The sequence below is a fragment of the Tachypleus tridentatus genome, chromosome 3 (genome assembly GCF_004210375.1).
Source record: "Tachypleus tridentatus isolate NWPU-2018 chromosome 3, ASM421037v1, whole genome shotgun sequence".
NCBI lineage: Eukaryota > Metazoa > Arthropoda > Merostomata > Xiphosura > Limulidae > Tachypleus > Tachypleus tridentatus.
This window is the reverse complement of record NC_134827.1, coordinates 87,150,354-87,171,518: the sequence shown is the minus strand read 5'-3', so window position 1 is coordinate 87,171,518 and position 21,165 is coordinate 87,150,354. Positions and strand designations below refer to the sequence as shown.

At 31.0% G+C, this 21,165-nt stretch overlaps 1 protein-coding gene across 1 annotated transcript in view; it reads left to right on the top strand.

The window, feature by feature from the left end:
• arr (low-density lipoprotein receptor-related protein 6) overlaps nt 1-21,165 on the top strand; it is a 54,283-nt gene that overhangs the window by 20,831 nt on the left and 12,287 nt on the right. Inside the window, exons 3-9 of the mRNA XM_076495467.1 lie at nt 935-1,075; nt 2,840-3,102; nt 6,028-6,159; nt 7,582-7,782; nt 8,597-8,792; nt 11,810-12,060; nt 18,139-18,279. Coding sequence (XP_076351582.1) covers nt 935-1,075; nt 2,840-3,102; nt 6,028-6,159; nt 7,582-7,782; nt 8,597-8,792; nt 11,810-12,060; nt 18,139-18,279 — 1,325 coding nt within the window. The remainder of the gene's footprint in view (nt 1-934; nt 1,076-2,839; nt 3,103-6,027; nt 6,160-7,581; nt 7,783-8,596; nt 8,793-11,809; nt 12,061-18,138; nt 18,280-21,165) is intronic.

Sequence of the window (21,165 nt, the reverse complement as noted above, 5' to 3'; positions counted from 1 at the left end):
CAAAAGGGTTAACAAAGCTTATAAACCCAACATATATCATGAAATATAAGAAAAGTGTGAAGAAAATAATATGTAAATGTATTTTCATGAAGTGCCTTGTACATACAAATACAGAATTATAAAGAGTAAGTAAAAAACAACCTGTCAGAAAGATATATAAGAAAGTCTGTAATATATTCATCTAGATTTTTCTCATAGCATGATGCATCAGTCTGGACAAAAATATCTGCTTGTAATTTCATCTGTTGTTGGAATATGGAATTGGTATAAAAATAGAATTTTAGTCCAGCATCAGGTTTATGCTGGTCAAAAACTTTTGGGGTACAAGTAACTCCAGTTAACATTGTATAATAATTATTTACAATACTGCATTTCCCAAGTTTTCTGGATAACTGGGGAATTGTATGTGAAGAGTCTTACCAAAGTTTGTCCTTACAAGCCAGTGATTGAGTGTTTAAAGCATAGTAACTTGGTTGTTAAAAAACATGGCTTATAAGCAGTGTCATGGGTGTGAATTGTATCCTTTTTTTAGTTTTCATTTCTTCAGAATAATACTAAGATCACAAAATAGTTATTCAACCCATTATGTCATTGTCATGTTACTTTAGATTAATAGATGTTTTGTTAATAATTTTGTAATTTGTAGTTTGTTGTGTTGTGTTACTGTAATGAGACAAGTTAGTGATGATATTCTTGTGATAAAATAAGCAGCTTTGATATTAATGAAGATAACCTTGCATTGAAAAACCTTCATAGATTTAGTTTTATTTTAAAAAGAAAAAAATTTAGAAAATATTTTGTATATTTATACTGTGTAAATAGAAGTTAGCATTTTAGTTTATCAGAATTTTAGGCTTAATCAGTTACTTTCTGTTTTGAAAAAATGATTTCCTACTCAGAAAGGCATTTTTTAAAAACTGGAATTTCTTCACAGGTTAATGTTTTGGACTGATTGGGGAGAAACTCCAAAAATTGAACGAGCAGGTATGCATGGTGAACAGTCAACAAGAAAAGTCATAGTAACCAAGGATATATTTTGGCCCAATGGATTAACAGTTGATTATGAAACAAAGAGGTAAAGAATTATAGTAAATCTAGTTAAATATGTTTGTGTAACATTGGTTGCCATTTGTTATGGTACTGTGTATTGTGTTTACATATGAAAGCTGTATATTCAAGATTGTCTTATAAAATTATATATGGACTTTTCTCCACATGTAGATACTTTTATTTGCAGGCTTTTGGCTTTCTGACTGGAGCCTTTATTGGGTAGCAATAATCCTCCTGTTACAATATACATTCAAAACTAAAATAATTAAAGTAGTTATTTCCCAAATATAATATAATTTTAATAATTTGTGATAAGGGGAATTTAATTGTTAAAGATCAGCTAGAAACAATCACTGTAAACTGAGATTGTAAAAAAGTGAAGTTTCAAAATATCTTAGCATTGTTTGAAAGTAACTTGAACCAATAAGTATTTATTTTACTGTTACATGAAAAACTATGATATAATAACTGAGACATGTCCAGATATTACACACATGATTTGAAATCCTTATGATTAAAATGTAATTTATTTTTTATAGTACAATCAGTTTTGAACAACCTGCTCTTTTTACTTTACAGCGTGATGCGGCATGATGCTTAGATACTTGATTACTTTGATATGGCTTCCTAACAGAGTTGTGCATTTAATTGGCATTGTGGTGATTGTAAAATGTTAAAATGCATGCTACTTGCCCAGAAATCAGTTTTCAGAATTTTTTGACATGTATATAAATCAGCACATTTAAGCCTATTTTATTTATAGTTTCAGTACTCTTTCCAACTTTAAACAGAACAAAATTTCATGTAAAAAATAACAAAGTTGACATTATCTTTATATATCTGTGTTTGCTGCAGAAAAAAAAAACTTGCAAAAGGAATATATATGGGAAGGTATGAAAGAAACATAACTTGGGCAGAAGTGAAAACATTTACAGCTTCACAGATTTTGTTATTAAGATTACTCCCCTTTATTTAAGTTGATTTTCTGACAAGTTTTATAATTTTGGTAGTGAAGGTGAGGAACTAATGAACCGTAAGTTGTTTAGAAATGAATACTATCTTTTACCACAGTTTATATTGTCACATATTTAATCTACAATTATTAAGAAATTTCAGTTGGTTTTCTAAATGTCTTAGATATATGGCTAAATAATTTCCCATATGGACTGGGCATGGCATGTTGATTAATATACTGGACTGTGAATCTGAGGATCTATGGTTTGCAGCCACCAGCTGAAAAACAAAAGTTGTGTTTTGCACTTTAGTGCTGTGGATGCATTTTAAGAGTAAAGGTTAACTATTTTACTAGGATAGTTCAAAAATTAACAGGGAATGCTTTTGATTGTCTTCCCTCAAAATTAGTGATAGCTAGTGAGGTAGCCCACGTGTAAACTTGCATGAATATTCAAAAAACAAACTGATATATCTTACTGAATTTTCAGCTCTGTAAAAAAAGTTAGATGCATTTACCTCCAAAGGAATCATTGCTTATTGATTTTGGTTCGACTCAAAATACATTAAAAAATGTATAAACTAGGAGGAAATCAAGTAAGAAAAATTTCATTTGGGTTTATACCATTTGATGTCGTATATCGTGAACAGTTGCGGTGGTGTTTTCTTCTCCACTGACTACTTTTTTCCAGTATCAAGTGTGTAATGATATTTGTTTAATATTATTCTTACCTCTGATCTTATGTCAGAACAGATTGTGATAGTCTTACTTGAAGATTTACAGAAATGTGGCAAATATAGATTAAAGAATATGTGAATTTTATTTGTTTTTTCCTAGGATATATTGGGCTGATGGAAAATTAAAATTCATATCAAGTATGGATTTTAATGGCGAAAATCGTCAAATGGTGGTTCATGGAGAAGTGCTTTCTCATCCATTTGCTCTCACCCTCTTTAGAGATAAATTATATTGGACAGACTGGCAAACAAAATCCATTCATTCATGTAGTAAAACAAGTTGCTCAAGTGTTGAAACAGTGATCAGTAAACTCAAATCTCCTATGGACATTCATGTTTATGTTGAAGAAAGACAGCATTACGGTAAGTTTATGTCTTATAAAATAAGAAGAGTTGTGTTTGAAAAATGCTAGTTGATCCTGTATCATATCACTTGAAAAACAATATATATATATGTTGCATATTGTGGCCTTTATTCTATGAAATGTCCCATGGAAGACAGAATGAATCTCCATATAACAACTCAGTATTGCACATATTGAATTTGAACTTTGATATTTATTTTTGATAATAACTAATTACAGTTCTGTATTAAAGTGTAATGATGAATAAACTATAAACACTGAAATTCTAACCTATATTTTCGTAAATGCGAAACTGACTATATTCTATTCTACCAGGCCTGGCAGTGGTCCACTATCTTTCAGTATTGTTAAGGATGAGTTTAACTACTACTCTGTCACCTGAAAATTGATGATGTTACTTTCTAGCATGGTGACAAGGCTGGTTTTGGTAAGAGTTTAAACTGAGAAGAATCTAGTAGGGATCTTTATGTTCATGGCCTGGTGATTAGGATGCTGAACTTGCAATTTACAGTTTACAAAATTAAACTCCATCCCTGAACATGCTTGCCCTTTCAACTATGTGAAGGCATTGTAATGGGATGGTCAGTGCCACTTTTGTTGGTTAAGATTTTGTTGTAGGTAGTGTTAATTGTTTGCCTTTCCTGTATTATATCACTCAAGAATTTAGTGGTGGATAGACTTTGAATAGATTGGTGTAAAACTTAACAAATAAAAAAATAATCACCTGTGCTTCTGTGACTGAACTGGATAGGTTTATATGTTGTCCATTACAGATGGTGGCATCTGTTTTTTTAGTATTCCTTCATCTCATAATACCTTCCATGTGTACCAAATGCTTAACAGTTGTGTGCACTTGTTCTTTATATGCTTAACTCATGGTTTCCATACAATTGTGACTTGTTTATTTGTAGTGCTATCTTTGAATGGAGCACTGGTATTACTGATCTGGTATCATTCTATGGATGCTTATCAGTGGTGTCCAGCTAGTTTAACTAGTAGCTGCTAGACAGTGATGTGACTGTAGCATGGATGTTGATTCTTGTGATGTATCCAAGGTCCAACTCCTTAATGGTGGATGAGGCATTTTCAAGGGAAACCAGAGTTTTATTTATTGTTTGGCCAATCTTACAAGTTCATTTGTTATTCTTTAACTGCTGAAAAGTGGAGTTTTATATAGAATTCAGAAATGAACATAACAAACTGGCATCAGTTCACTTTGATATTGGGGTGTTCAAAATAAGATATTACCAAACCAAAGAATTATGGACTTAGGACTCGATTATTAACTGATACAGAATTGGTGTTATTCATGATGTCATTGCATTTGAAGTTACTGTTGAAATTTTTATTGGTATGCTGATAGTTCTTAGGTTCTTTAAATCTATATGTTGGTCTTTATAAGAATTTTTGAAAAGTCCTTGACTTTATTTTCTTGTATTAATTATTACTTTGTAGAAGTGTGAATATGTGTTTGCTTTTGTGTGCAAATCTCTAAAGTTATGCATTTCTTAGGATTTCCTTCGAAGTAAATGTTTTAAAGTGAAACCAAATATTAACTAATTTCTTTATCTAGTCCCATAGTGAAGTCTTGTAACAAGTGTAGTTACTCATGCTTTGCCAGCTTGTAAAAGACATTCATGCCTGAAACTAGTTACTATTTAGTTAAAATTAATGATAATTTGCATCCAGTTTAGTCAAGTATTTCCATTGTGAGTAAGTTAAAAATTCAGGGAATAACAATTGTACCTTTTCAGTTTGGAAAAGGGTGAATAAATTGGCAATATCTATAGTCTTATCTGTTTAATGCTGGTACTATGGCCTGGAAAATGTTGACTTGCTATACAGCCACCAAAGTATTTTAATTGGAAAAAATTAGAAGAGAATAGTGTTGTAAATAAATAACAATATCATCCATAGTAATAGTGTCACATACACTTTTCTAATAATGAAAAATTATATTTAATAGCATTCATAATTTATGTATGACAACATCTACTGGAAGAAATGGTAGCAGTTGTAGTTTGTTGAATTAATTTTTGAGTTTGCAAGGAAAATATTTAATTAGAGTTTACTTATATAAGCATGGTTATCTTTGCTCATATTTCCCTAAGATAAAAATAACAGTATAGAATATATGTTGAAACTTGAAATGTAACAAGGTGACATCAGTTGCAAAAATTAACTACTGTTTTTATTATTTTTAATCAATAAATTTAAAGGTATTTTAATATGAAATCATGCATAAAATAATAATTGAATTTTTTTTTCCTTTGAAATATGAGCAAATTTACATAACTTGAGGAGCACTTGTTAGAGTGCTTATCTCTACCATGATGTTTGATCATATTCAGCTTTCAAAAATTACAAAAAAATGTGTACGTCCAGTGTTATCAATAAACATGAGACATGATTAAAATGACAAAGAAGAATATTTTGCACATGTCTATCAAGTTTTGTCGAAATCTAATCATTTTTGACTGAGCTATGGAGCAAAGATAGTGTAAAAAATGAGTCCTCCTGTTAATTGATAAGGACCTTTTAATTTTTCATGACCTTTGGCATTGGCCTTCCAAAAATTAATCTGTTCGAAATTGGGTCATAGTACTAATTTTTGTCAAATTTTAGTCAGCTGTTTTCAAGAAATCTTTCTGACAAGTGAGATGAAAACAGAGATAAAAAATAGTTGTTTTTTTTATCTGATGAGGAACAGTATAATAAATGAATCCTCTATCTATGGTTTTATTTTGAGGGCTAAGGATAGTTGTTAGTGATGGGAATGACCAAGGCTGTAGTTTTAATTTTTCCTTTTATACTAATGATGTTTTTTACCTTAAATATTTTGTTTGAATTTTAACTTCTGTTTAGTTTCACTGCAGTATCCAAATTTTGTAGTCACTAAATGAGATTTTGTGATTTTGCTCAGTTGAAACTAGGTGTGATAAAGACAATGGAGGTTGCTCCCACCTGTGTCTGATGTCACCAGTTCATCCATTTTATGCCTGTGCTTGCCCAACTGGAATTAGGCTACTGGAGGGTAACAAAACTTGTGCTCATGGTTAGTGCTGCAAAAGATTTAAAAATAAGTTTTAGAAGTTTATCCCTGTGTGAATTAGAGAATTAGTGTTTACTATAATTCTAATTTTATGTAGTGCATCTTCATGAAATGTGGTAAAATTTTAATAAACAATGAGTATGTTGTTCACAGAAAAATCTGAATTTTTAATAAGATATTCCTTTTAAGGATTTCTCTGAATGTTCTTCAGTCAGTTTGATTCAGGCTGACTAGTATGAATGCAAGTTGATTTTCATGTTTTTAATAAAAACACCTTTTTCATGTTACAGTTTTTGTTTGTGTGATTTCTATAAGCTCCTAAATGAGCATCAAAAATTGTTTGTCATTAAAATTTCATATTTTATCTGTTGATTTTCTCTACTCTAACTCTGGATGGGTTTGGTCCATTGATTACCCTTCTAATATTCATTACAAAGTACAAAATAAATCTAAATTACCCTTTATTCTTTCTATAATGATTGCAGATTGTAATAGAAAATTACAAGTAATTATCCTAAACGTCCTAAGGCCCACAAGAGTTTACACCTGTTTTTGTTTTATTTTTCTTTGAAATGTTTCCAACTACTAAATCTATATAAAAGAACTTTTAATCAACCAGCAAGTGCATAGTGCAAGTTATGGTAGAGAAAGTTAGCCCTACTGCTGTAATGATGGTAGAGGTACATAAAATAATTTTTCTTTATTTAAAATAAATAATTAATAACCAGATATTAGTTATAAAGAAACGTACAATGACCTAAAACTATTATGATTTAACTGGCTTTCAGACAGTTATAAGTAGATTAAAATTATTTCCGTATGTAGCCGAGGTGATCTCAGCAATAGCAGGTTATGAGCTAGGTGCAGAATGACTGGAAACTTATTATTAAAATAAGCTAAATTTGTATGGAAATCAGTAAACTGAAATCATCTCTTTCATTTGGCTATAAATGATCCAGTAGCAAATGTGATAGAGAAGAAATATTTGATAGGAAGCTGTAGCATGTGTTATAGGTTTTTATCTTTATAAACTGATAAGATTAGAGGCTGTAATGTTAGATTATATCTCAGCAGTATGTATACTATAAACAAGTGAGTTATATTTAACTTGGGTAATAGTATAGGAGTAGCTCAGATCAAAAACAGTTATATGATACAGAGAAGTGGAAAGTTAGAATTTATTAATATTTGGTGTAGTAAAACAGTTTTGTGCCATATTTGTTAACGTATTGATAATAAACTAATTTTAATTTTGAACATAACTCAAGGTATCACATGCTTATGATAGTTCAGAATTCACATAATTAATGATGAAATATTCGAAAAGAGTTATGCTGTGAATAATATAAAAGAACACAGGAAAATTGAGATGTTTTTAACACTTTTATTTACATCAACTTGATATTATTTCATGAATGATACAAGGAGTCCAAGAACAACTATTGTTAGCAAGACGGACTGATCTACGAAGGATTTCACTAGACACTCCAGATTACACAGATGTTGTGCTACAGCTGAAAGACATTAAACACTCTATAGCTATTGATTATGATCCAGTCGAGGAGTATGTGTATTGGACAGATGATGAAACCAGGACAATCAAAAGAGCATTTTTAAATGGCACAGGTATTGCTAGTAATAGTTCATATCAGTTGTAAAATCATGTATTAGGTATTTCTGTGCATTCATATTTTATATATAGAAAATTTGGCTAAAATAATTTTGTCAGTAACTTCAGAATTATTTATTCTATATTAGGTATGCTTAATTTGATGAAAGGTTGAATATTGTACACATTAATTTTAACACTCCTACAAAAGTGGGGCCTAATAGGCCCCAGAGCAACTTGAAAGGTTATTAATATTAGGCTAATAATTTTGTATTTAAATGAAATTGCCATTTAAATCCATTAATGAATGGATTAACGAGATTCCCACTGTCCCTATCTACTATCTAGCAAAACCACAGCCAGGGGAACGGGCTTGGAGAAATCAGGACTAGAAACGTCTTTTCGTAGGAGTGTTAAAATATTGAGGGGTATTAGTGATGACCCTCTGATCTAAAAAGAACTGCAAGTTCATACTTACAAACAAAAGACAAATATTTTGCCTAGAAAGTTTGGTAAACCTTAAGTTACAGCCATGATATTTAGATTAAGTTTTCCATTGTTATTCTTTATTTATTTATACACTTGAAAATTATATAAAAGTACTTTTAACACTTCAGATATTCAGTGGTATATCTTACTTCTGTGGTATTGGGATGCCAAGAAAATAAAGTAGTGGATCATATTGATTTTCTACAGACATTTTGTACTTAGAGAAAGGGTTCAGATGTAAATGAAAATTTGAAATTATTAAAAGGTAGATTTTTGTATTTGAATGTTTTATGTAATCCACACAATGTTCCAAAGAAAAAGTTTAATTTTTCTCTATCAAAGGTCAAGAGAATTTGATTGACACTGAAATTCAGCATCCAGATGGTATAGCTGTTGATTGGATAGCAAAAAACATCTATTGGACTGATACAGGAACAGATCGTATTGAAGTAGCACGCTTCAATGGATCATCAAGAAAAGTTCTAATCAGTGAAAACTTGGATGAACCCAGGGCTATAGTAGTTGATCCTCCTGGAGGGTAAGTACATTTTTTGTTCTAAGTGCAAAACTTTGCTTGAATTAACATTATCATAAATTAATTATTGTTTTATGTTTCTCTTGTTTCATACAAATTCTGAACATATTTATAAAGCAGTAAATCCTGCCACTTTTTAAAAGCAATCATTAAGAAACTTGTTGATCAAATGAATTGTTTATCATATGGCATTTTGTCTTTGTTGTACTGAAAACATACACAGTAGAAAAGACTGCAAAACAGAAAAATAATGAAAATTCTGTTAATATCTCTCTACCACCTATGTTAACCTGACACTGTCTACTCGTATTTCCCTGACCATCATCATCATTATTATTAAATTACAATTTATCATTTTTCAAATATTATGTTTGTTACTTTTCTGTTTCATTTTAATTTTTAAAATCCTGTATCTATCAAATTAATACTTGTTTTCCATTTTAAAATTGTCGATACAACCATTTCAACAATGTTTTTTCAGACAATATTTTTTGTTAATGTGCTTCATGCAGTATATGTATAATTTAAAATCTCTATATTTTAACCCTGCAGTCATTCTAGCCTTTTTTTCAATGTAACATTGTTTGAACTGCCTGATGAAGAATTCCAATTTAAAGACATTCCAAATAATGATAATGTTTTTTGTTTATGGATGCACATTTTACCAATTTTTTTTTTCATATTAGTCGATTATCATAGATGTTTTAATAACTTGATATTGTCAGGATGTAATTTTAATAATTGTATTTCTTTTTTTCTTTCTTTATAAGATAATCTTGGATTATGCATGAAGTGCAAATAACCTCTATATAGGCTTGGTCATTTTGACTGAACTTGTAACCATCATATAACCCTGATACTGTGCATATTGTAGCTCTGAATTTATTAAGTATTTCTTCGTGCAGTTTGGCAAGGTTTTAATAAACATTACAATTCTGTTGTACACAAAAAATCAGATTTTGTTTTTAGTTAAGTATTATTGCTGAAGGCTTACATATAAATTTATGAAGTCGTTACTGAGTTAATCCAAGTACAAGGTGACATTCATGTTAAGATTAAAAATATTTTTTTCATTGCAGAGTTTCATATACTATTTGCATAAAATCTAAAGCCTCCTAAATGAATATCAAAATTTACTTTACCTTTTTTTTTCTCTTTGTAGAGTTACTGCATATTGTAAAAACAATTAGGTATCTCAAAATCCTCATTCCTCTAACCTTTCCACAACTGCTTTTATTTAACCTTATTGTTTTGTTGCTCTTTAACCATTTATAACTACTAAAGTACTATAAAAAAAGCAATAAATAACCTGAAAAATGAGAATTGTTTCTTATTTAATGTTTTTTTGGTTGAACCTAAAATGTGTCTAATTTTTCATTTTTGTTACTTTTATAATAACAAAAGTAAGTAAAAAATACACAAGAAAACAAGATATATAGTACTTTGCATGGGTCTTGTACTTTGTAAGATGTGTTATGTTTGTCGATTGTCAGTTAAAGGCTTAACCTATTGTTGTTGTTGGGCTTAGGATTTTTTTTGCAGTAGGTGTTTGCAACTTGGTGGTGGTAAAATAAAAAAATAAGCAAACAGTTTGTTTTGAAATTAATATATATATATTCAGAACAACAAATTCTTCTAAAGTAATTGATTCTTTTGTCTGAATCCATGCAACAGGTTCAATTACTTTAGAACTGTCATTGATGAAATAAACTATTTTACTTATCTCTTTTAACACTAAGTTACATTAATATACATCAACCATTAGACCTTCCTTCTCTGTTCAAACATTTTTTTTACATTACTTTGCTTCTTATGTGCCCTCTTTTTTCCTGCTCATCTCATACTATTTGTGCTTATTGTCTGTTTACTTTATTCTCTACATCATTGCATTACAAGCACAACTTCCAATAATCATTTGCTTTTAACTATATTATAATAAAAATTAAACAATAAAAATATCTATTCAGAAAATAAACTATTTAATAATATCTACACTGAACAGTGCTTTATAGAAAGTCATACTCTTATTTCAAATATTCATTTTATTACACAAAATACACAAGAATTATACATTGTATCATAATGTTACTGTTCAGTGCTTTATAGGAAGTCATACTCTTATTTCAAATATTCATTTTATTACACAAAATACACAAGAATTATACAATGTATCATAATGTTACTGTTCAGTGCTTTATAGGAAGTCATACTCTTATTTCAAATATTCATTTTATTACACAAAATACACAAGTATTATACAATGTATCATAATGTTACTTATTATAATTAAAGTTGTAAGTGTCTTGAAGTGGCTGTTTTGGCTGACTGAATTGACTAAATGGTATTGAAGAAAAAAAATAAAGTAGAATAATTCAAAACCTGTTAGAATGAAGTAGCCTTATGAGGAATTCCGTAAATTAAAATCATCTGTGTATGTTGGCTGTAAGTAATCCAATAGCAAATGTCAGAGGGAACTATAGACATTTTTCAAAAGATATGTGGATTATACCTCAGTAAAGCAAGAAAATTGGATGCTTTAAATTTTTATCATCTTAACAGTATTTTCACTGTAAGTATAGAATTTCTGTTAAAATTCATAAACCTTAATTAGAGGTGGAAAAATGTTCAAAATGGCAATTTGCAGCAAAGAAGTCTCATGATATGGAGAATGTAGATTGAGAATGTACTTAATTATTGGCTTTTGAGATTAAGAAATGACAACTTATACAACATGAAAATTTGTATTATAATCCACATTTTGATGCAAGTTTGTTAACATTCATTGATGATAAAATAGTTAAATTAAATTTTGAATGTAATTCTGTAAAAAGGTTTTAATATGTGCATTGTGACCTATCCATTTTATTGATATGACATTGTTTTAATTTTTCAGATTTGTGCTTGTATCTTTTGTTTATAGAACTTTAAAAACTAAGCTCATTTAGGTTAGCTGTTATTTATGATATATAGGTCTTAATTTCGTTATTTCAAGTATTGGTGGTTGTAATTTTTTTTTATAGATATATGTACTGGACAGATTGGGGTAATAAATCAAAGATTGAAAGAGCAGCTCTAGATGGAACATTAAGAGAAATTCTAGTCATCACAGGTCTGTCTTGGCCAAATGGACTAGCTATTGATTATGAAGAGAGAAAACTGTATTGGGGTGATGCTAGAACAGACAAAATCGAAGTGTCAAACTTAGATGGAACAGATCGCCGAGAACTAGTGTCGGATCAGCTGCCACACATTTTTGGATTTACTCTGTTAGGTGAGTAATGAAAATAATAACAGTTTAAATTCTTTTTTTACTATTTAGCAAACTTGTAATAAAAGGCAGATTTGTCTCCCAAAGTGCAAATGATTTTTCAAGGAAACAGTACCAAGTACATATGTTTTTTGGTGTCAATAGAGCATGGGTTTTACTCTGAAAAATTTTGCTAGATTAATATATTGTTTAATGTCTTTTTTTTCTGTCAAATCTTGTTTTCTACTGTAAACTATATTGATGTAAGAAGGAAATGGATTATCTTAGTTGTAACAGATATTCCAGTGCATTTCATAAAGTTTGATGAAATGGGTAAATTAAAATGATTTATTTTGTATGATTCTGTTGAAATAGAATTAAGAAAATATATATGATTGTGTTTTATGAGTATATGCACATGAAACACTTTTGTTTGAACATTTTGTAATTAAGATTTACTCTTGGCTAATGCTTTATGATTCTACTTGTATCTATGATTGAAGTTAAAGCAGAAACCAGCCTTGTTTAAGGTCTGTTAGTTTTATTTTGTGGTAACAAAGCAGTGAGTTAGAGAGCTTAAAATGATAAAATTTTGAGTTTAGTCCCTGTAGTGAGCAAAGCCCAGATATTCCATTGAGCATCTTTGCCGTTAACAATAGATAGAACTTAACCAACTTTGAAAGTTACCAGTGTTTAAGGTAACATCTTTGGAAGTTCATCACATCGTCAACTGATGGTGATGTGATAGTCATGTTGGATAGCATTTGGTTAGGGAAAAGTTTGTGTCATATTGTATTTAGGCCAGTGCTTCTTGAGAAAAGTTTGACAGCTATGAGATAATCTTTTGACATGGTTAAATACAAGTGAGAAAATAAGTTTAGGATAGAATTTGGCTTAAATAAAGCTTTGATAGAATTTCTTTTTGATTAAAAAATTATCCTGTGAACATCAATAAGGTCAAAATGCATACTTCTTGACACTGTACAGTGTCACTCAACATGGTATTATACATTTTTATTTTACCCTATGTTTTTAATTTCATGACACTTAGTGGAGTGTAGAAAATACCAGATACAATATACAGGAATACTGAAAAAACTTTATAGATACATTATGGAGTGTCTAGAGGTTATGTAAATGTAATATACATACCTTACATTGTACAAAAGTGCATTTACTCTTCAGATGCACATCACCTTGCACTTTGACTTTTCAGAGTTTGAGTCAGATTAACTGGCAGTTGTTAGATGTCTTTAGTACAAATCCTTTATAAACACATCCAAATACTTTGTTCACCAAACTTGCATTGTTTACTAAAAACTTGTCATATGTCATGTACATCACATGGCCAACAGTATGTGGACACCTGACCATCACACCCATATGTGCTTGTTGAACATCTCATTCCAAAACCATGGAATATTGAGGTGGTCCCTCCTTTGCTGCTATAAAAGCCTCCACTCTTCTGGGAAGGTTTCTCAGTAGATTTTGTAACATGGCTGCAAGGATTCGCTCCTATTCAGCCATAACAGCATCAGTGAGATCAAGCGAGAAGGCCTGACTCAGAGTCAGTGTTCCAGTTCATCCCAAAGGTGTTTGATGGTGTTGAGGTCAGGGGTCTGTGCAGGCCAATCAAGTTCTTTCGCACCAACCTCAGCATACCATGTCTTTATGGACCTCGCTTTGTGCATGGGGGTTTGTCATGCTGAAACAAAAAGGGCCTTCCCTAAACTGTTGCCACAAAGCTGGAAGCACACAGCTCCATAGAATGTCATTGTATGCTGTAGCATTAAGATTTCCCTTCATTGAAACTAAAAAGCCTAGCCCAAACCATGAAAACCAGCCTCAGACCATTATTCCTCCTCCACAAAACTTTACAGTTGGTACTATGCATTCAGGCAGGTAGTGTTCTCCTGCCATCTGCCAAACCCGGAATTCATCCATCAGACTGTCAGATAGTGAAACATGATTCATTACTCCAGATGACACTTAGCATTGTGCATGGTGATCTTAGGCTTATGTGCAGCTGTTCATCCATGGAAACTGATTTCATGAAGCTCTCAGTGAACAGCTTTTGTGCTGACGTTGCTTTCAGAGACAGTTTAAAATTCAGTAGTGAGTGTTGCAACTGCGGATAAACGATTTTTACGCACTTCAGCACTCAGCAGTCCCATTCTGTGAGCTCATGTAGCCTACTGCTTCGTGACTGAACTGTTGCTGCTCCTAGACATTTCCACTTTACAGTAACAGCACTTCCAGTTGACCGGGGGCAGCTCTAGCAGGGCAGAAACTTGATGAACTGACTTGTTGGAAAGGTGGCATCCTTTGACAGTGCCACGTTGAAAGTCACTGAGCTCTTCAGTACGACCTATTCTACTGCCAATGTTTGTCTATGGAGATTGCATGGCTGTATGCTTGATTTTATGCACCTGTTAGCAATGGGTGTGGCTGAAATAGCTGAATCCATTAATTAGAATGGGTGTCCACATACATTTGGCCATGTAGTGTACATAAACATAGCAAATTTGGAATTATAGCCAATCTTATTTCAGAATGGAGTTAAAATAAAATAAAAATAGATTAGAGTTAAAACAAGCCTATATAAAAGTTGCCTTTCTACATAATATTTTTACTCACTTATTCAAAAATATGTACTGTCTGTTTTTCAGGGAAACTATAATTATAATCTAATTGTTTGACAGGCAATATTAGTGCTGTAAGAAACCATCATCATGCTGGCAAATGATATTGCACTATGGGCCTTGAAGCAGGAAGTTCAGATGTTTTCTCTTGTTACAATTTGCTTGTGCAAATTTATAGTTACTTAGTTAGAAATTAAGGCAATTAACCCTTTTATATTCAGTAACTCCTTAAACTTTTTCTGTGTAAGTCACTGTGCTACATTCCAAATGTAATTAAACACCTTTACTGTCAACATGTGGGAATGAAATTAACATAATGTATATTATGGTTCAGTGTTTTAGATTATATAAATTTTAAGTCATTTATTTTAAAAGCAACCTTTAAAAACTACTTCAGAACTTTAAATGTATTTTCATATGACCTATGACCAATAAAATTCTCTACTTTGGCACTCTTCATTTTCAATTTTATAATGCCAGTTGTATAGATGTATATCTAGACAATAAGACATTTACTTACCTACTAACGCATACATTTCAAAGTTCTCCAAATGAATACAGTTGAAATAAGTACAGTGTACTTTGTGTCGGTTCTCAACTCTTAGTATTATTCTATGCACAAAAAGTTTGCTGAAGGGTTGCCCATGTTTTCCAAAGAAACTGTTATGTGCCTCAAGGAGAGCACCATTGAAGTGTGAGATGAATGATAAATAGTAAAGGACAAGAAAGGAAAATAATACTTTAAAAATTAACTGCATGTGTAAAAGAAAAGACCTGAAATTATGTATATAAGCAAAAGATCTTCAAAGATATGTTACAAAAACTAAAAAGGTATCTAGTTTTTTTCTTATTTCCCAGTTGTACTTATTTCATTACATTTTACCTTGATAACACAATGTAATGCAAGTTTTGTTCCTGGATAGTATGTGTTATTTCTTAATTGCCTATGTTGTAAAAGTACAGAAAACAGCCATAATTCCCTTCAAACTTTGCTTTTATGACCTGGATAATGAAATTTAGAAATTAACCTATTTTCTATGTAAAAATGGGCAGATTTGCACATTTTAATTTACTTGGGGTCTGAATAAAACAAATATGAATAAAGATTTACATGTATTTATACTAAAGTTGTATAACAGTGAACAAAAATGTTTAGAAGTGAGTAGTTTTTCGAGATTTGCGACTGTAATGTAAATCACTTTCACATGTCAGCTCTCAAATATAATCTCCCATCATGTTTTTGTTATATGCTCCCAAGTCACAAAAGCAAGGTTTGAAGAAAAAAAATAGGTTTTTTTTTTCCATTTACTTTAGGCATAAGCAGTTGGGAAATCACACTTTCTGCCCAGGAACAAGAAAAAGTAAAAATTTTGTTACGTAGTGTAATCTTTAGAATTAGTAAAATGGTAAAGAAAATTAAAAATAAAATATTAAAGTTTACCTTAAAAACATTTGACATTTTTTTTGGAGATTTTTAGAGATGATGCAAATGAAATATGAAAATTATAAGGTGAAGAAAAATATTTTTATACCTAAAATAATAATCACTCTGTTCTCAGTTTGTTACTAGTTTGAGTGTAAGTAACTACAATAGACAAATAACATATTTTTACTTAAAAACACTTAGATGAAGGTGAGGTAGATTACTTTATATGGGTACTGTTTTAGACTGTGATCACAACTGAGTTAATGTTTTGGATTACCACCAAGTTATTCATCATTGCTGATGAGAAACTTATAATTAATATATATCTGTGTGTGTAATACAGTACAATATATAGGCATAGAGAGAGAAAGAGATGAATAGAATATCACTAAGTAGTGTCTTCAGAAAGTATGCATAATGATATGAAATTGCTGGCATAAAACTATAGTCCCTTACTGTTTCTGTATTTGTGCCTTGAAAATCAGCTACTCTTATTTGTATTAATTAGATTACATATGAACTTAGTATGAAAAATGCCAAACTACATTTTTCACTGACATACAACAAAAGCCACAGCTATATCAAGTTGGACAGAGGACTTTATTCCAGGCTTGAGAGAGGACAGAGCCTTTTCAAAATGTCTACCTTGATTCAATATTATGCATTATACAGGGTGTTCAGAAAGTCACTGTGCACTTACATATTTATTAACAGACATGTTTCAATATAGAATACAGGAGGTAAATATGAATGACAATTATAAACAATGTTGAAAGTGACCCGCATTGGCATCAATACAGGCTTGGATCCTTCTTATTTTGTTTCTAACACCGCTATCAGTTGCCGGCGTATATTACTCGTATACAGTTCCCTCAGTCGACAAATGCTAAGTCTTGTGGGCTTTTATATATAAAAGAATGGTTTGTTTACATGCATTTTTGTGTTATAAACTAATATCAAAATAAAATTTGTATGAATGTTGATTTGTAATGACCCATGTTTAATAATGTGATCACTTACTTTTGCTTCATTTTAAAACTTCCTGTGTTTTGATAATAACATTAACTTTAATAAAGCATTCTTCACTTGTGTTTAATGTGACTTCCATTTCATTAAGTGTGCACAATAAACTGATACCAAACACTCACTGTTACAGTGTAGGTGATTGAAAATAAGATTTATTGAAATACTTGAAAAAAAAAATTGTTGCAAAGACGTTTGTTCTTTTGTTTGGTTCTCCATATCCAGTGGAGAGACAATACCCATACATTCATAAAACAGTAATTTTTGCTTCCGTGGAATTTGTAACTGTTAAAACTTAAAATATTTTTTGATACTCTAAAGCAGTGGTTACTAACCTTTTTCATTGTCTTACCCCCTGAGACTCTCCAGGGTATTACAGTGACCCCTATAATAATTTTTGTAATGGTGAACTTTGCATAAAGGTAGAATAAAACAAAAGTATATAAAGATACTAATTTATTGAAAATGTTACAAATAAATGACCTTGAAAAATGCTACAAGTGCTAAACAAATGCAAAATCCATGGAATTGCTGAACATCATACAAAACCTACCTGTTCACTCAGTGTGAGGGTTGATATCTATATATATATATATATAATGAGAAAATATACTAAATACAATGGAAACTTTGATATTTAAATTTTAAGTTTGATGTATTAATATTACATAGTTAAAAAATTTAGGCAATTCAAAACGTAATATATGAAAATATTTACTCAAAATTAGACAGGTGGTTGCGCAACAAGCATCTTGATGCAGTTTAACTTCCGCACTTCAGCATGTTTTTCATTGGTGGGCAGTTACAGGCACTTGCCACAAAAATTACAAACTGCTCCGTGATTTCCCCAATAATTCCCAAACCTTCCATGACCCCCCAAGAAACTCCAAACGACCCCCCAGGTTAAGAACCACTGCTCTAAAGTATGAGCAAATTTAATTAAACAGTCAGATTACTATAAAATTAATATTATATGTATGATAAAAATTCTGCTCTGGCTTTGCATTTTAGGAGACTATATATATTGGACTGACTGGCAGAGAAGATCAATAGAACGAGTTCACAAAGTTACAGGTACTAACAGAGAAGTCATAATTGATCAACTTCCAGACCTAATGGGCTTAAAAGCTGTTAGCTCCAAAGGTTACAAAGGTAAGTCAACTTTATTTTGTATGTAAATTTAGCTTAAATAGCAGATTAATTAAATCTTCTAGGAATTGAATTTTTTTAAGAAACTTTATTGGTATTTAAGCACATATAAAAATACTTTTAAATTGTAAGTTTGACTCTTACTGTGTATGATATAGTTTCTGGTTTGACGTGCTATAGAACTCATTAGTTTTCTTTTGTTGTAATTTTGTACTTCTAGGATTTCTCCTAGTGTACATCCTTCTTTGTTTGTCCTGTCTTTTTCATTCTGTTTATAATCTTCTAATGAGTGCAGTATTTTTACAACAATTTTGCACATGAATATTTAATAAGATGTCAAACAACTTGTAACTCGTACATATAATTAATTGGTTATTTGTAACAAAACAAATCACCTTTCACATCACATTTACAAACCACCTTTGTAAATCTAAGTGCTTTAATAAGTAATGATCCCTTTATAGCAAGACATGAACAAATATTATGCACACAATGTTGTTACATGCACATTGTGTTACATAAATTATATATAAATATTAATAAATAAATGTACACAACAATATTTACTTGTGTATGTAGTTTTTAAACTTTTAATTTGTATTAGTTTCAATAATCACAAAGCACCCATGTATATATATATATATATATATAAAAATCCTAGCTGATTATTGTTTTAACTATATTGAGCATATGTAATACAGTAATGAACTATGGAAACATTTAAGAAAAATATACAAATTTGCATTTCATTAACATTAAATGAGACTGCCAAAAATATAAGGGGTAAAAACAGGTATTGATATAATTATCAGGCTGTTCACTGCTAGTAGAGGTCTTGTGAGTTCCCATCTTGTTTGCTAGTCGTTGAAATTCCAGCTGATATGTTGTCAAGGCTGTTTGAATTAGCTCCATCAGGTGTTGATTTGTAAGGATTGCATGGTGCTTTGATTTCACAAACTTCATTACAGAATACAGTGATTCACAGTAGTATGTTGTGCTGATAATTGCTGGTTTTATTCAGTTCACAATATTTTATTTCCTGAACTTGCTCGCAGAACTGAATTGTAGAATGGGATTTATGGATCATCTTTAGATTCAGGTCCTCTTGTAGTTTTATTAGTTCCATTTCCACAGATTGTGTAACCAGAGGTTTGAGAATTGAACAACCATCATTGATCACATCAACAATGAATGAATTTACAAGAAAGGCAAAGTAGGACTTCAGCTTCTGCAAGTCCTCAATCCTGTCTCGGAAATTGTCAAGCAGCCCTTGTAATTTATCTTTGTATTCTTCCAGTTTGTGGTCTTTTATTTCAATATCAGAGAATGTATTTAGTCTCTTTTTTGAGATTAGGAAAGTAACTGAAGATTCTTGATAATATGTTTCTTTGAAAAAAATTATTTTATTCCGAAAGCTGAAAATTGTCTGAGTAAGATCAGAAACAGTCTTATCCTTCCCCTGGAGTGAAGTTGAGAGTTTGTAGCTGATTCATTATATCAGTAAGGAACATTAGATCTTGCATCTATTCATCATTTCCCAGTTGAGGATAGAATATTTTCTTTCTTCAAGAAAAGTAATGATAGTCTCCAACAGATCCACAAACCTATTTAAGACGTTGCTGGTTGACAGCCACTTCACAGTGCAACAGAAAGACATTACTGGGTTTATCTTCAAACTCCAGTTCTTCAGTAAAATTTTTGAACTGTCAGTGGATCTTCCCATTTAAGCATGTGAAATTGACAATTTCACGAACAAGTTTCATAACATCTTCATACTTGAAGTATCTGACTGCCAGGTGTTCACAATGAATAATGCAACAAACAGGGAGAAACTGGAAAGCTGGGATCACTTCATAAGTGCAATTAATCCTGCATTTTTCCCCACCGTTACAGGTCTCCATCTGTTTCAACATTGATGAGTTTATCCAGTGGAATATCAGTATTTGTTAAGGCTCTGTCAAGTGCATTTTTAATGTCAACACCACGAGTTGTTTCTTTTAGTGCCACTTCATCCAACATCTCTTCTTTCGCAGAACATCAGAGGAAACATAATGAACAAATACCATCAGTTTTGGGGTGTCTTGTACGTCTGTAGATTCGTCAAGGGCTAAGCTGAATGCAAGGGAAATCTTTAAATCATTTTGCCTGCAACATCAGCACTGATCTGGGAGATGTGTCTCTATGTTGTGTGGCGTAAATTGTTATCAGAAGCGTTTTCTCTACTCTAACATCAACTGTTTCAAATTCATCAGTGCACATTGCATTTAAAAATATAATATCAGTAATACCATTTTTCTTCTCTGAATCCCTAATTTATTGCTTGTTCTTCAATTTAATTATTTCATAATTTCAACTGTTAAGCTTTTCACTTCTGTTTTCTATTGACCCTCTCACTACAGATGTAATTTTTTGTGCATGTCATTAGGTACAGTAATGTTAATAGTAGAAATAATGATAAAAAAATGGCAGCCATAAAAAATCACCCATTTAAAGCTACCTTTAAAATGTTTGAATATCAACAATAACTACTTCACAGTATTAATTGAGCAAAACTAAAGCTTATTGTACTTACAAAGTTGCCTGAATCACTATATATCGTGTTTGTGGAGTGAATCAAAATTTTACTGATTCAACAAGTTTTCATCAAAGACAAGTGTACAAAAAAACAACTTAGTATTCTTGTAGATAGCAATGCAAGTATTAATTATTCTTTATCCCACTTCTTATTGTTACATTCCTGCTACATTAAAGCTGTTTGCATCTATGTACTTTCATTTGCTGAAGTATCAGTAACTGTCAAAACTATCAGAGAACCTCCCCTCTCCCTTTTTTATCTCTCTGATATTTCTTATTTTTCCACTGTACACTGTATATATAAAACCAGTATTA